At 44.5% G+C, this 15,198-nt stretch overlaps 1 protein-coding gene across 2 annotated transcripts in view; it reads left to right on the plus strand.

Moving 5' to 3' along the window:
* Nucleotides 1-1,538: 1,538 nt before the first annotated feature.
* Nucleotides 1,539-15,198, plus strand: part of ST8SIA2 (ST8 alpha-N-acetyl-neuraminide alpha-2,8-sialyltransferase 2) — a 39,470-nt gene continuing 25,810 nt past the window's right edge. The window contains exon 1 of one of the 2 annotated variants that reach the window (XM_087941308.1): nucleotides 1,539-2,050. In XM_087941308.1, the coding sequence (XP_087797434.1) occupies nucleotides 1,953-2,050 (98 nt within the window). In that variant the 5' untranslated portion in view covers nucleotides 1,539-1,952. The remainder of the gene's footprint in view (nucleotides 2,051-15,198) is intronic. The other variant, XM_026709337.2, reaches the window with a different exon arrangement.

Here is a 15,198-nt window from a genome sequence, read left to right on the forward strand (position 1 = left end):
AAAATTCCTATCTTTCCAATCAATTCCTGGAATGACTCCCATTCTCACAGCTTCTAAGAAAGAAAGGAATAAAATCTCCTTGTTCAATTTTTAAAAAATATTTTTATCCTGTTTTTATAAGTAACTAAGGTGGTGAACATATCCAATATCCCTTCCTCCTCTATTTCCCCCAAAACAACAACCGTGTAAGGTGGGTTGGGCTGAGGGAGAGTGACTGACTCAAAGCTGACTTTTATGCCTAAGGCGGGACTAGAACTCATTGTCTGCTGGTGATTGGCCCAAAGTCACCCAACGGGCTTTCATGCCTAAGGCAGGACTAAAACTCAGTTCCCAGCCTTGATGCTTTAATTACTACGCCAGCCAAACTTTTGGTTTCTCCACAATTCCCCCAAATCTCTCCTTTCACTACTTTGTCTTCTGAATGGCCCGACCACCTACTTCCTGGGAGGTTTATCTGCCTGTAAAGGAACTTGAGGAAATTCTTGTTGTTGTTTTTCTCTTTAACACTTTATCTCTTTGGGATACCCTTTTCAGTGTATTTCTGCAGTTACTTGTGTTGCCTTTGTGGTGCCCATGAAACACTTTTTCTCTTCCCTTTTTCATTCTCCTCCTTTGGGTTTAACTTTCTGTTTTCTGAAAGATGCATGTTAGCGTATCCCTGGCTCTCCTATCTCATGTGGAACCTGGCTGATCCCTTCGCACATTGTGGAATGCAACTCAACTATTGTGGCTTTAACAAAAGACAGCATGAAGAGATGGGGTTCTTTTGATTTGTCTCATGTCCATAGTGCCCCTCCTTTTTTTAAGAACTCCCACACCCCAAGAGGTGTCCATGTTGGAACCGGCTGTCAATGTCCCCATTGCTCATTGGCTACAGATAGGAGAGTTGTGAGTCCATTTCCTGCTACCTCCAGAATAGTTACAACTCTTCTTCCCCTGAACACAGTATCAACCTCTTCCCGGAAGCCACACTTCTATGTTTGCACCAGGTTCATCTCCCACTGTTTTGCTCTAGATTCTAAAGCCAAAAAGCAAATGCACACACACACACACACACACACACACACACAGAGAGAGAGAGAGAGAGAGAGAGAGAGAGAGAGAGAGAGAGAGAGAGAGAGAGAGAGAGAGAGAGAGAGAGAGAGAGAGAGAGAGAGAGAGAAGAGAGAGAGAGAGAGAGAGAGAAACAGACAGATACACACAGAGACAGAGAGAGACAGAGAGAGAGAGAGAGAGAGAGAGAGAGAGAGAAACAGAGAGAGAGAGAGAAACAGAGAGAGAGAAAAGAAAGAGGGAAAGAGAGACAGAGAGAAACAGAGAAACACACAGAAGGAGAAACAGAGAAAGAAAGAAAGAAAGGAGAGAAACACAGAGAAAGAAACAGAAAGAGAAAGAGGGGAGAGAGGAGAGGGAGAGAGGAGAGAGAGAGAAACAGAGAAAGAGAGAGAGTGGGGAAGAAAGAGAGGGGGCTGAAACTTTGCAAAGGGGCGTTGCACAGGGAGGAGAAAGACGGGAGGAGGGGAGGGAGGCAGAGACCTTGTCTTCTCCCTGCCCTCCAGTCGCTCAGAGCAGGGATACAGAGAGGGAACTGGGTTTCATCCTGGACAGAGGTGGAAGTTGGATTTACCGGCCAGAAGATGCGCTGAAGGGGGAGCGAGGGGGTGGGGTGGGGCGGCGAGGCGGCTGCAGGAAGGGGGATCCTCTGCCACAAACTCCCGTCTTAGCGTTCGAGGCAGTTTCGGGACCGCTTCCTTCAGGATCGGGAGCGGAGGGGCGTTCAGGATCAAGAGGAACCCGCCCCACCTTCTTCGCCTCCCCCCATCCCAACACACCCCAACGCGCCGTTTTCTGCGGTTCAGCCTCCTCCTTCCTCCTCCTCCTCCTCCTCCTCCTCCTCCTCTCCTCCCAGCCGCCCCTCGGATCTCGTGGCGGCCGGGCTGGCCCCGGGCACCATGCCGCTGCCCTGCCGGAGCTGGACCCTGGCGCTCCTCAGCCTGCTCGTGGGAATCCTGCTCTTCGCGGACATCGCCGAGATAGAGCTGGAAATCGGGTAGGAGAAGTGGCCGCGAGAGGGCAAGCCCACCCACCCAGCCAGCCAGCCACCCCCATCCTCCCCGCCCACCGGCCGGCCAGGGTCCTTTCTCTCGGGGCTGCTTAAGGACAGTTTGGAAGCAGGAGAAAACCCGGGAGGGGCGGGGGAGAGAAGTCAGGGAGGGGGGAAGCTGATAAACGGGGCGCGGGAGGGGGCGGGAGGCAGAAAGGTGGGTCAGACAGGTGGGGCCAAGGGGGCGGCTTGGCTTGCCTTAGACAGCCGGGGTGGGGTGGGGGGACTCCCGGGCCGGGTGTGTGTGCGGGGGGCGAGAAGACAAAAGACGGGCTGCTGGAAGAAAGGGGTGCCAAGAAGAGAGGACTTCGGGGAAGGGCTGGGAGGGGCGCCGGAGTTTTCTTTGTTTCCAGCGCAGCCTGTTTCTGCCTCGGCGGCTGGAGAAGGAAGCGAGAAACCGGGAGCTTGCGGGGAGGAAGAGTGTGTGTGTGGGGGGGGGGGGTCGCTTTCTTTTTTATCTCAAAATAAATACAAAATGAAAAAAAAGAATCGGGGACTAGCCAAGCCGGGGAAAGGTTTGCCAAGAGCGAAAGCGGGGTGTGTGTGTGGAGGAAACCACCCCGCCCAGCGCGCTCCTCAATTGCGATTGTTAGGGGAAATTTCCCCCGGACGGTTGGGGTATCTCTCCCCCCCCCCCGCCCCGTCTCTCTTTCTTCTCCTTGCGCTCCGCACCCCACTTCCCAGGCTCTCTGGGGAAGGGGCTCCTCCTTGGCCATTGGCTTCCACTGCCAGCCAGGGAACCGCGACAGTCTTCCCCTGAGCAGGTGCAGAGCGCGGCTCTTTCTAGCCGGCGCGGCACCATTCCGGGACATCGCCGCCGGTCAGCGCCCCTTCCCCCCCATCCACCTCCACCTCGAAAACCCCACTTTGAGTTGCCTTGGCAACCCCCGCGCTTAGACCCCTAAAGGGAGGAAGTGGTGGGGGGGGGGGGGGGGAAAGCTGACAAGCCCCTGGGAGGAGTTTGGAAAAGACCCCCCCCCCCCAGCCTTAGTCCAGGGAAGACCTCGTCCCAGAGCCCCGAACCATCCAGCCGGTTCCGTGCCTTCGTAGAACGGGCTAAGCCCGGTTCGTGTGAACGGCGGTGTGACTTGTTTTGGTGGTTTGAAGGCGACGCGTGAGAACCCAGCCGGTTGGGTGAGTTCATTGTTCAGCGGATTGTGCAGACCTGCGTACACACCCCCTCCCAAGACGCCTCACTTCCACGACAGAATTGTAGCTTGGAAGGGAAAGTGAGTTAAGGGAGGTGGGCTTGACGTGCCTGGCTTGTTTGGATTTCCTGTCTTTAATTTGGGTGGGATTCCACCCCGTTGTGAGTTCCTTCTAGAAGCCACAGTTAAATCAACCCTGCCTTCGTTTGATTTGGCAACCCTGCCTTAGAAGGAAAGATCACTAGCTCGTATCCAGGCAGGGCTAGAAAAGGACCCGCTGTGGACCATAGGGTTTGGAGTCCAACCCATTGAGAAAGGCTGGTGGGTTATTAATGGCTATTCGCATTGGCAGGAGTACCAAAGGGGAAAAAAAAAAGTTCTCAGCAGGATCCTGGAGGAACTAGAAAGACAACCTTTCAAGGCGTTCTTGTTTGGACAAGGCACTTCTTGGTATCAATGAAGATGGAGGTAGAAATGAGGAGGGGGTCACTTGGGGTCTAGCAGAGCAATTCAATGAATGAGAAAAAGCTTCCAGGGGTATCTGACAACATCCAAAGGACTCAGAGGCTCTGGAAAACCAAACAGAAGCATTGCCAGATCCAATCTGGTTTGAGACTGGGGGAAGTTGCTATCTTGGGTTTCAGTTTCCACCATATCCTCAACTAGGACAACAGAATAACAGAGTTGGAAGGGACCTTAGAGGTCTTCTAGTTCACCCCCACCCCCAGCTCTCAAAGCATTTACATCTGTGGCATTTAATTTGTAATGGCTTTATGGAGAGAGGAAGAGAGGAGAGGAGAGGAAGGGAAAAAGAAAACCGACATATGCCTCTCTGTGTTGGGCAGCCCATTCCTCTTCTTCTGACCCTGTTATTCCATGCCTTGACCTTCAGTAAGGTCCTCTACAGTCTTTGGTGGCTTCCTCTCTCCTCCCCCTGTACCATTTCAGACAAATCTCTTCTTAAAAACTTCCAGTGTTGGAGCTCTCACAACGTCTTAATATTGGCAAAAAAAAATCAGAAAATAAAATGCAGGCTGAATAGTCAAGTCCTTGTTGATGATCCAAACTCTGTCAAGGATCTTGGAGTACTCCTCTCAAATGACCTAAGTGCTAGAGCCCACTGTAACTATATAGCCAAAAAGGCATTAAGAGTTGCTAACCTAATCCTATGTAGCTTTTTCTCTGGTAATATTACACTACTAACTAGGGCATACAAAACATTTGCTAGACCAATACTCGAATACAGCTCATCAGTCTGGAACCCATATTAACACAGTTGAGAAAGTCCAGAAATATTTCACAAGAAGAGTTCTCCACTCCTCTACTCGTCGCAGAATATCTTATGCCACCAGACTTGAAATTCTAGACTTAGAAAACCTAGAACTACACCGCCTTCGGTCCAATCTAAGTATAGTATATAAAATCATACATTGCAATGTCCTACCTGCAAATGAATACTTCAGCTTCAACCATAACAATACAAGAGCACACAATAGATACAAACTCAAGGTAAACCACACCAAACTCGATTGCAGGAAATACGACTTCAGCAACAGAGTGGTAGATGTCTGGAATACCCTACCTGACTCTGTGGTTTCTTCCCCAAACCTCAAAAACTTTAACCTTAGACTGTCTACTATTGACCTCACTCCTTTCCTAAGAGGTCTGTAGGGGGCGTGCATAAGCACACCAATCGTGCCTACCGTCCCTGTCCTATTGTTTCTTTTATTTTTCTTATATGTATTCATGTATTCATAACTATGTTTTTACCTATTATCTTGTAAGCAATTGACAAACCAAATAAAATAAAATAAATAAGTTGTTCCACTGATTAATTGTTCTCACTGTCAGGAAATTCCTCCTTAGTTCTAAGTTGCTTCTCTCCTTGATTAGTTTCCATCCATTGCTTGCTTGTCCTGCCTTCAGGTGCTTTGAAGATTAGCTTGGCTCCCTCTTCTTTGTGGCAGCCCCTTAGATAATGGAAGACTGCTATCATAGTCCTTCTTTTCATTAAACTAGACATACCCAATTCCAACAACCGTTCTTTATATGTTTTAGCCTCTAGTCCCCTAATCATCTTTGTTGCTCTTCTCTGCACTTTTTCTAGAGTCTCAACATCGTGTTTTTTTTTTTACATAGTGGTGACCAGGGCAAGAAGTTTTATTATTTCGTGTTGATCGACACTCCTTAGCAAGGGTGAACCTCTGATGATTTGTGGTTTAGTCTGCTCTGCAGATTAAGTCTCTTTAGGTGATGATGGCTTGGTGTTGTCTTGTGTGAACCCAGGACATGGGTTAATTGAGTAACTAGGTTAAATATACAGGCCAGAGGGACACCAGCTTTTACAGCTCAGTTCTTCTGTGTGAGGAAGGTGGAAAAAGAAGAAAGTGTATTTTGTTTTGCTGCTGGACTGGTTTCTCTTGGAAAAAGGGATCTGGGTGCAAGTAACAAGGGGGTGGTTGTGGCCGCCATCTTGACTTTTTTGACTCTATCCCTACAAGCACCTCTCCCAGTTCTTGAAGCATAACAAGTGCTCTGGGTCCTGGTTACCTATCATCAGTTTGGTTTATTGGGCTGAACCAATTATTGGGTAACATCGGCGCTCGAAAGAGGACTTTGAAAGTTGGAGCAAATCAGCTCTGGTTTGGACAATTCAGGAAGGTGAAAAGTCCTCTCCAAAATTTTTGAAGGCAGTCACGGCAGAAGCCAACTTGCCGTTCTTCTGAGATTGCTTCATCTATGGCAACCACTCGCTTCATTGTCATAGGTGAGCAGAGAGAACACGCAGGATAGGAACAGTGGAACAGCCTGGAAAAACTCCCTCCCCCAGACATGCACAAATATACACTCAGATTTGTTAGTGGTCTGTACTCTGGTAGACTGGGAAGGGAAGGGAAGGGAAGTGGGAAGGGGAAGGGAAGAGTGGAAAGGGAGGGGAGGAGAGAAGAGGAAGATGGGAAGGGAAAGGAGATAGAAGAAGAATAGGAAAGGGGGGAAGGAAAAAGGGAAAGGGGAGGAAAGAGTGGAAAGGGAGGGGAGGAGAGGAAGATGGAAAGGGAAGGGAAACAGAAGGAGAAGGGAGATACCAGTAGAAGAAAAAAAGGAAAGGGAGGGAAAAGGAAAAAGGGAAATAGAAGTGAAGAATGGAAAGGGAGTGGAAGAGAGGAAGATGGGAAAGGAAAGGAAGACTTTCACTGGCCTCTATTGTTTAGGGACTTTTGCTTTTAAATGACACGTTTCTTCAAAACTAAGGCTAGCAATGGAAGCAAATTCTAGCAAAAAGTGGTCAGGACCACAAAACGTCTATTCCCCTTCTCTCTTTTTCCCTCCCTTTCTCTCCCTCGTTTCCTTCTGAGCAGCAGCTGCAGGGATGGAGCAGGATGACTTTGGAAGCGAAAGGGTGGGCTGTGTGAAAGTGGGCCAAGGGCCAGACATAGTCTAAGAGCTGAGTGTTGCCAGATCCTCTTGTAAGCCTGTGAGATGTCAAATAGGTGGATGCAAAAGGTGCTTTCCATTCTAACCTAGTGCCTTAGTTTAAAGTCAGAAAGAAAGCACTTGAGCTGTTAAACTCAGTACACTATAAAAAAGATGTTGAGACTCTGGAAAGAGTGCAGAGAAGAGCAACCAGGAGGATGAGGGGACTGGAAGCTAAAACATACGATGAACACTTGCAGGAACTGGGCCTGGCTAGTCTAGGGAAGAGAAGGACCAGGGGAGACAGGATAGCGGTCTTCCAATATTTGAGGGGCTGCCACAGGAAGGAGGAAGGGGTCAAGCTATTTTCCAACACACCTGAAAGCCAGAAAAGGAATCATGGATGGAAATTGATCAAGGAGAGATTCAACCTGGAAATAAGGAGACATTTTCTGACATTGACCACAATCAACCAATGGAACAAAAGTTGCCTTCAGGAGTTGGGAGCTTCATCACTGGAACTTTCAAGAAGAGATTGAATTGCCATCTGTCATAAATGGTGAAAGGTCTCCTGCTTGGGCAGGGGGTTGGACTAGATGACCTGCAAGGTCCCTTCCAACAATGTTAATCTGTTAAAAACAAAAAACTCCTAGAAAGACTCTGGCTTTCCCAACATGGAGAGTCATCAATGGTCCAGGTACATTAAGGTGGGGAACCTTTTCATGGCCTGAACTCACCTAAGGTGACAAAGGTGGAGATTTGCAATTACCAGGATTAACAAGTATGACACCATGCCCAGGTTGCAAAACTCAACTCAGACACTGAGGACAGCCAAAGAAATTACAGGTAGTCCTCAACTTATGACTACAATTGAGCCCAGAATTTCCCGTGCTAAATGAAACGTTTGTTCTGCATGAATGTTGCCCTATTTTATGACCTTTCTCTGCTGTTAAATGAATCACTGCAAATGTGAAGTCAATAACACGGTTGTTAAGTGGAATCTGGCTTCCCCATTAAGTTTGCTTGTCAGGAGGTCGCAAAAGGGGATCCTGCCACCCCAGGACACTGCAACCGTTGTAAAAATGAGTAAATATGGAGATACTGCAATGGCGATACATGTGAAAAATGGCCATAAGTCACTTGTCAAGATTCCAGCAATCACTCTAATTAAATCATGATTCTCCAGCCAAACTTCAAGAAACTTGGAAGGACTCATTAGAGGCAACATACTGGCACTGCCCTGTATGAAGCCAACTCTGGCATACATGATTTACAGTCCCTTGTGACCTTGTTTCCCCCCTCCCCCTGGGTGTGTCATAAATCAGATTCTCCAATTGAGCATGTTCATGGGCTGGGTGTCATCATTCATGTTCTCTAATTAAATATTTTCACGGGCAAAAGCTGTGGTATTTTAGTTTCAATTTTATAAAGAGAAGAGTTGGAATGTACTTTTGCTTTCAAACTGCTGCACTCTTCTTCCAGATTTCCTTCCTCCTCCTCCCCTTTTTTTATGGCAACTACTAAAACAGGCATAGGAATGTTTTATGAGTTGCCATCACTTTTGTCAGCATCATAACTTTGAACAGTCACTAAATGAAGTGCTGTAAGTCGAGGAAGTCGGTTACAGGAAGCTGTAACCCTTGGCCACATTTCTGTAGCCTGCCTCTGGTAATTAAAGCAGAGTAAACTTCATTAGGCTCATTGGAGTTTTTCTTTCTTTTTAACGCTGTCTGTCGGGGTAAATGATGCTTTCTGTAAAATGTTAAATGTCCTTTAAGGCATTTGCTGGAGCGTTTGCATTGTTCCCATCTCAAAATGTTGGAAAACTCTGCTTTTGATTGTCAGCAGGGGTTGCTGGAGAAGATCCTGGGGTTAAAAAAGAAAAGCAATTTGAGAGCTCCATGTATTTAAGAAAGGCATAAAAATAGGGCACAGAATCCAGACGATTCAAAAGAAAATGGCTCGGTTTGAGACTTGTGGTGAACATCTTAATTAATACCACCATTGTATGTTTCTGGTGTCTTATAAGCATACTTTTTTCCTCTGAATTTTTTCCTCTTTCTCTTTTCTGGAAAGCTGAATCGATAGCATCTGACTTGACTTTCTTTCCCAGTACTTCTACATGAGACATTGGCTTCCATGTGGTTTCTTATTTGCTTGGGATGAATTTCTCTTTGCATTCAAAACAATTCACCCTTTTTTCCATTGTTTAGTTTTTTTTTTTAAAAAAAAGACCTTTGCACTCTTGTTTCAATCTACTTTTTAAGGAAACAAAATGGGTGGAATGGCCCATTAAGTCAAGCTGGTGTGAAACCAACAGTTAAGACGAACTAGTGGAAACAAGACTATTGAAATTGGATCAGAATGTCTTTTGAGGTTAACTTATTTAATTATTCATTCATTCCATTTCTAGTTGCCCATCTCAAGCAAGTGACTTCGGACAGCGAACCGGATTTAAGGCCCGCTATGCCCCTTTTTGCCTGAGAAGATGAAACTTTCATCTTGTGTTGAAAATGTTAGTTTAAGGATACTTAAGAATCTAATAAAAGAAGAATAAATAAAATAAAAGAAGAACCAGAGATATCCATAAGGAGGAGGTTAAAACAGTCAAGATGGCTGCTACAACCCTGTGACAAAAGCCTTATCCCTTATACGTGTGTGTGTGTGTGTGTATACATACACATACATATATACAGATAGATAGATATAGATATAGATATAGATATAGATATAGATATAGATATAAATATAAATATAGATATAGATACAGATCAAGGGTGTTCAAACTTGGCAAGTTTAAGACTTGTGGACTTCAACTCCTAGAATTCCTGAGCTAACATGACTGGAGGAGGAATTCTGGGAGTTGAAATCCACAAGTCTTAAACTTGCCAAGTTTGAAGACCCCTGATATAGATAGAAATGATATAGATACAGACATTGCGATGTAAAAGAGGGTGGGCTTTGATCAATGTTTGTGGCCGCCATCTTGATACTTTGACACCCACCCTTACAGATATCCATGACAAGAAGAGAAAAGATCAAGAAAAAATTGGATGATGATTAAAGATGGATCTTGTACTATTTACTCTACAAAAGTGAGCAACTTTGGTGGAAAGAAGGAAGGAAAGTCAAATTGCCAAATAAATACATGAGAGAAGAATAACTGGGTTGAGAAAAGAGGAAAACAGGAAATCATGGTTGGGTTTCAGAGGCTATCACAGAGAAGAAAGTGTTGACTTATTCTTCAAAGGATCTGAAGGCAGGACAAGGAGTAACAAACAGGTAGAAGCTTGTTAAAGAGAGATCCAACCCAGCAGTTAGGAGAAATTTCCTGAGAGAACAATCAATCAGTGGAACATCTTTGCCTTCAGAAATGGTGGTTGCTCCATCACTGGAGGTTTTTAAGAAGAGACTGGACAACCACTTGTCCAGAATGGTATAGTGATTTCTGCTTGAAACACCAGACTAGAAAAACCTCCAATGTCACTTCCAGATCTGTTATTCTATTCTGTATTTGGTATTCTAATCCAATCCTAAAAATAACGTGAGGGGATTAAAAACAACAACAGTGTATATGAAGTGATGAATAAATGCAGTAGAAAACAAGAGTGCTTTGCAAAGATGAAAGAACTGGAGAGATTTAATGAATGGGGTTGATATAAATCAGATTTAGTTTGAGTTCCCTTTCTTATCTCTTATTTCTTTGACTTGCTTCTCCTCGCTTGTCTTCTAGCCTTTGCATAACATGATTTACTTCAAAAGGGAAAAGCATAAGGCATATCTAAGTATATAAGTATGATTTGAATGTGTTTCAAAATATGGCTTCATCTCTGTTTTTTCCCCGATCCTGTGGATTTCCTTTTATGTTTACACTTTCAAGGCAAGAGGCTATTTTGTGTGTGTGCAGAATAATGCACTATATTGTGGGGATACATTTGAGAACTCAGCTCACAGATGCCCCCTGAAAGCTTTAATGTAGCTTTCGGAGCCCCTCCAAGTATAATGGTCACTAAATTGGAATGTTTAATGTGACAGAAAGGGGAAGGAATTGTCAGATTCATGGGGAACGACCCTTAGCTGCCCATAATGTATTGTAAATGGCTTTAATTTAATTTAAATGCAGTTAAACCCACCTTCTTATCCTGACCCCGGTATGATTGGGAATTTGTCCAATGGTTATTAAAAGGAGGGGCTTAGATTGAAAAGTGATGTGTGTACCCTTGCATTTGAATGGGGGGAGGGGAGAAAGAAAGATGGAGGGGGAGAGAGAAAGTGTGTGTGTGAGAGAGAGAGAAAGAGAGAGGGAGAGAAAAAACAGAAACAGAAAGAGAGAAAATAACAGAGAGGAACAGAGAAAGAGAGAGAAACACATAGAGAGAGAAACAGAGAGAGGGAGAGAGAGGGAGAAGAAAGAGAGAAACAGAGGAAGAGAGAAAAAGAGAGGGGGGAGAAAGAGAATGAGAGGAGACCTGTGGACTTCAACTCCCAGAATTCCCTAAGAGTTGAAGTCTATAAATCTTAAAAGTTGCCAAGGCTGGGTTCCAGTAGTCCACAGCAGAGGTCCCAAACCCCCAATCTCTCCACAGAATCAGTCCCTGGTGCTCAAAAGGTTAGGGGTCACTGGTCTACTACAGCAAGCAACAACATCTTGTTAACCATGGCTAATTTCAGAAAGAGCTGGATTGGGTTGGATCAAGGCAGTAGTTGAATGAACAATTGTTGGAAAATCCCAGGGTTGTAATCTTACCCAATTGTAATGCACTTCCATGCTGCTGCCAATAAAAATTGCGCCCATGAAGACACCACTAGTTAGCTGAGCTCAATGTAAGGGAGACAGAGAAATCATCCCCCAGAAGGTGATTGGTTTTTGTAGCTGAGAAAAGACACATCTTTGCAAAAAAAAAAGTTGCTTGCTTTGGTAGCAGTTCTCTTAACCGGATTTTCCCAAACATTGAGAAAGGGAAGGGTTGTTTACAGACGGCTGTTCCCCACTAGAAACCCAGAAGAGGAGACAGTCGATCTGAAGGCTGGAGGTACAAATCAGAGCACATCTGTGGCATCCTGCAGACTTCACAACTTCAAAATGCTGGTCTGATCTAGGGCCATGTTTTTGTTTGGAAAGTTTTGGGGATTATTGTGAATCAGAGAACACCCAGGAAACCTTTAGAACTGTTTTCCCAGAACCTCTACAAAAATGAACAGTGGAATTTACCTTTTAAATTCAGGAAATCATGGGATGCTCAGCTTGTGTTCCCTTTTCTTAAGCCAGTGAAGGAGAACCAATGATGTCACCTTTGTTCCTTCTCCCCTCCCCTTTTTCCTTCCTCTTCCCCTTCCCCTTTCTTTCTGCCTCCTTTTCTTCCCTTTCCTCTTTCCCTTCCTTCCTTCCTCCTTCCTTCCTCCTTCCTTCCTTCTTGCCTGTCTTCCTTGCCTGCCTGCCTGCCTGCCTTCCTCCCTCCCTCCCTCTCTTTCTTCTTTCTTTCTTTCTTTCTTTCTTTCTTTCTTTCTTTCTTTCTTTCTTTCTTTCTTTCTTTCTTTCTTTCTTTCTTCCTTCCTTCCTTCCTTCCTTCCTTCCTTCCTTCCTTCCTTCCTTCCTTCCTTCCTTTCTTTCTTTCTTTCTTTCTTTCTTTCTTTCTTTCTTTCTTTCTTTCTTCTCAGTTCTCTTTAGGATGAAACTCCCATCTTCCTAGGAATGTTTTCTTTGACTTAATGCCGGAGGCACAGTGTGCCCATGGTTATTTGTTTATTTTTAATCAATATACACTTCTCCTTTTTTATTATGGAATGGTAGAGTATGAATGATGCTGAATGCATAATGGAGGTTACAGAAAGGACAATAACCTCCCACTGAATTAAGTGGAGCCATAACTGAACAGTCCGGGATGTGATGCAGAACGAACGGTGGTCTGTTCTGTTCTAACAATCTCTGCATAATAATGAAGCTGCATATTCCACCACCCTTTCCCAGAAAACATCCTGTTCAAATGCCAAATCCTCCTGTCTGCCTTTCTCCTTTTCCTTCCCTTTATTCTATTTCCTTTAGCTCTTTGAAAGGGGATTCCAGAAGTCTTAGAGACACAATTCCCAGGATTTTCCATCCTGTAAGGGTCCCAGGACGGAGAAATATTTTGAGGGTGTTTTTATTTTTTCCTAAGAGAGAATTTCTTAAGAAATCCATTGTTCTTCTTTCTCAGAGATGCAGGTCTGTGTGTACACAAAAAAGAGAGTGGGTTTATCCATGTTGGATAGATAACCTGTATCCCTGAAAATACCACTACCCTGAAAGTAAGTCCTAGCTTGATTTTACATGTGCTCCCAATATAAGCCGTACCCCCCAAAATAAGCCCTAATTAAAAATCCTACCCACTCCAGAGTGCACAGGTAAAAATTAAGCTAAGGTGGAGATGGGGGTGGTGGAGCTGCCCTACTACTTACCTTTAGACAGATGTAGCCAGACCTTACACCTGCCTTGCCAGCCATTTCTTCTGCAACTGGCAAGGCTTTCCTGAAGGCCTCTGTAGCTGATAACAAAGCTCCGTATCAATCCAGAGTTCTGTTATCAGCTGCAGGGGTCTTCAGGAAAGACTTGCCAGCCACAAAAGAAGATCCTGAGGGCCTCTGAGAGTGAAACGGAGGCCAGGGGTGACACACACAAGTGAGGTTAGTCAGTGGGTGACATCCCCTGAAAATAAGACCTGGTGCCTTTTTTTGGTGGCAAAAATATATATAAGACAGGGTCTTATTTTCAGAGGAACATGGTAGATTGGCTTGGATTAGAATGTTCTAAAAAAGCATGACATAGAAGGAGAAAGGGATAAATAAGCCATTCCTTTTAACACAAATCTTTAAGTTAGGTTTGCTCCGTATGGTTGAAGTTGCTGAATTCTAGATTCATGTTGATTGTGGTTAGCCTTTTTGTGGCTTAGTCCAGAATGGGACAACTTGGTGTGGCCAACTCATCACGGCTAGCTCATCATGCACAACTCGTTTTCTCATTTCTAGCCTACTGTAACCACATGCTAAGCAGATTAAGGACAACTCACTGCAGCCAACTTGCCACAACCAACTCAACATGGCCAATTCGCTGTGGAACAGTTCAACAATTGCTTTAATTATTTAAAATAATTTGAAAAATAATTTTAATTTTTGTCATTCACATTTTATTTTGTCCCTCCTTTGGCATCCTTTCTTTAATGATTCTATTTCACCATTTCTTCTATAGTAGTGTAACTCTTGTCCCACAGCAAGTTGGCCATGGCAAGTTGTTCTAGACCAGCTTAGCATGTAGCAACAACTTAGAAATGAGAAAACTGTTAAGTCCTGATCCTGTACCAAGGACTCAATTGTACAGGTGCAATATATGGGTGAGGTTGGTTTCTCTCTTTATCGGGAAGGAAGTAGCTCGTTCATGCAATTTGCTTAACCCTAGCTGCAAGTTAACAACAGAATTACATCCTACAGAGATATATTATGACTTAATACAATGGCCAGGTTCCCACAACCTATTGAGACAAAGCTGGATTCACACAACATGCACAACTGCAAAGAACCCAAGGCTATCTGGCCTAGACTAGCAAGTTGTGGGAACCAGGGAAGCAGTTGATTTCTCTGAGTGGGCAAGGTAGGTGTGAGTAGATTGGTTAGTTAATTTGACATGCTGGTTAGTTTGGTATCAACTTAGCCTAGTGGGTGGACTCAGCCACTGTAGCTTATCAACTACAATTCAAGGTTGAGTTGCTGTGTGAATGAGGTCAGTTGGAAAAGCTGGACACAAGTTGTTGTTCAATCTTCAGATATTGGGATGGGGCAGGCGTGGGATTCTACCAGTTCAGACCAGTTCTATAGAACCGGTTGTTATGATTTTATGCAGTTCGGAGAACCGGCAAATCACGCTACTGGCTGGCCTTCCCCTCCCCTCCTGTCGGATTTCTGCTTTCTAACTAATCTAAATTGCTGTTGTACTGCTTTGCCTTCACCCAGGAGGCTTCCCTAAGGCCCAATCAGTGGTGGTATTCAGGAGGTTGGGGGAGGAGAAGTGGCCTGAGAGCAGAGCTGAACCTTCCTTAGGACTGAAGCTTCTATTTTTCAGTGTAGACTCAGGCAGCAGATTGCAGAGAGGTAGATCTGTGAGTGAATCTGTTATTCTGCAAGCAACTCAATCTGCCATCATCAGGCTTTAAAAGCACAACTATATTGACATGGGAAAGTACCCAAACAAAGCTGAATACCATACATGTAAGTACCCGCGAAAACTTAAGAAAATATATATATATATATTTACATCTATATATATGTTTTCTTAAGTTATCGCGGGTACTTGCATATGTGGTATTCAGCTTTGCCGAAATGTTGCTACAACTATAATGATGTGGGAAAATACCGAACAAAGCTGAATTTTGTATGTATGTGTATATATATATATATATATATATATATATATATATATATATATCTTTGGTTGTTGGTTTCTCCGTATTTGAAGTATCTAGCACGTTTGATGAAGTCTCATTCATCATCTTCAGGCTTCTGTCT

Source organism: Pseudonaja textilis, chromosome 13 (genome assembly GCF_049901715.1).
Source record: "Pseudonaja textilis isolate UNSWEBS1 chromosome 13, rPseTex1.2, whole genome shotgun sequence".
In the NCBI taxonomy this organism is placed as follows: domain Eukaryota; kingdom Metazoa; phylum Chordata; class Lepidosauria; order Squamata; family Elapidae; genus Pseudonaja; species Pseudonaja textilis.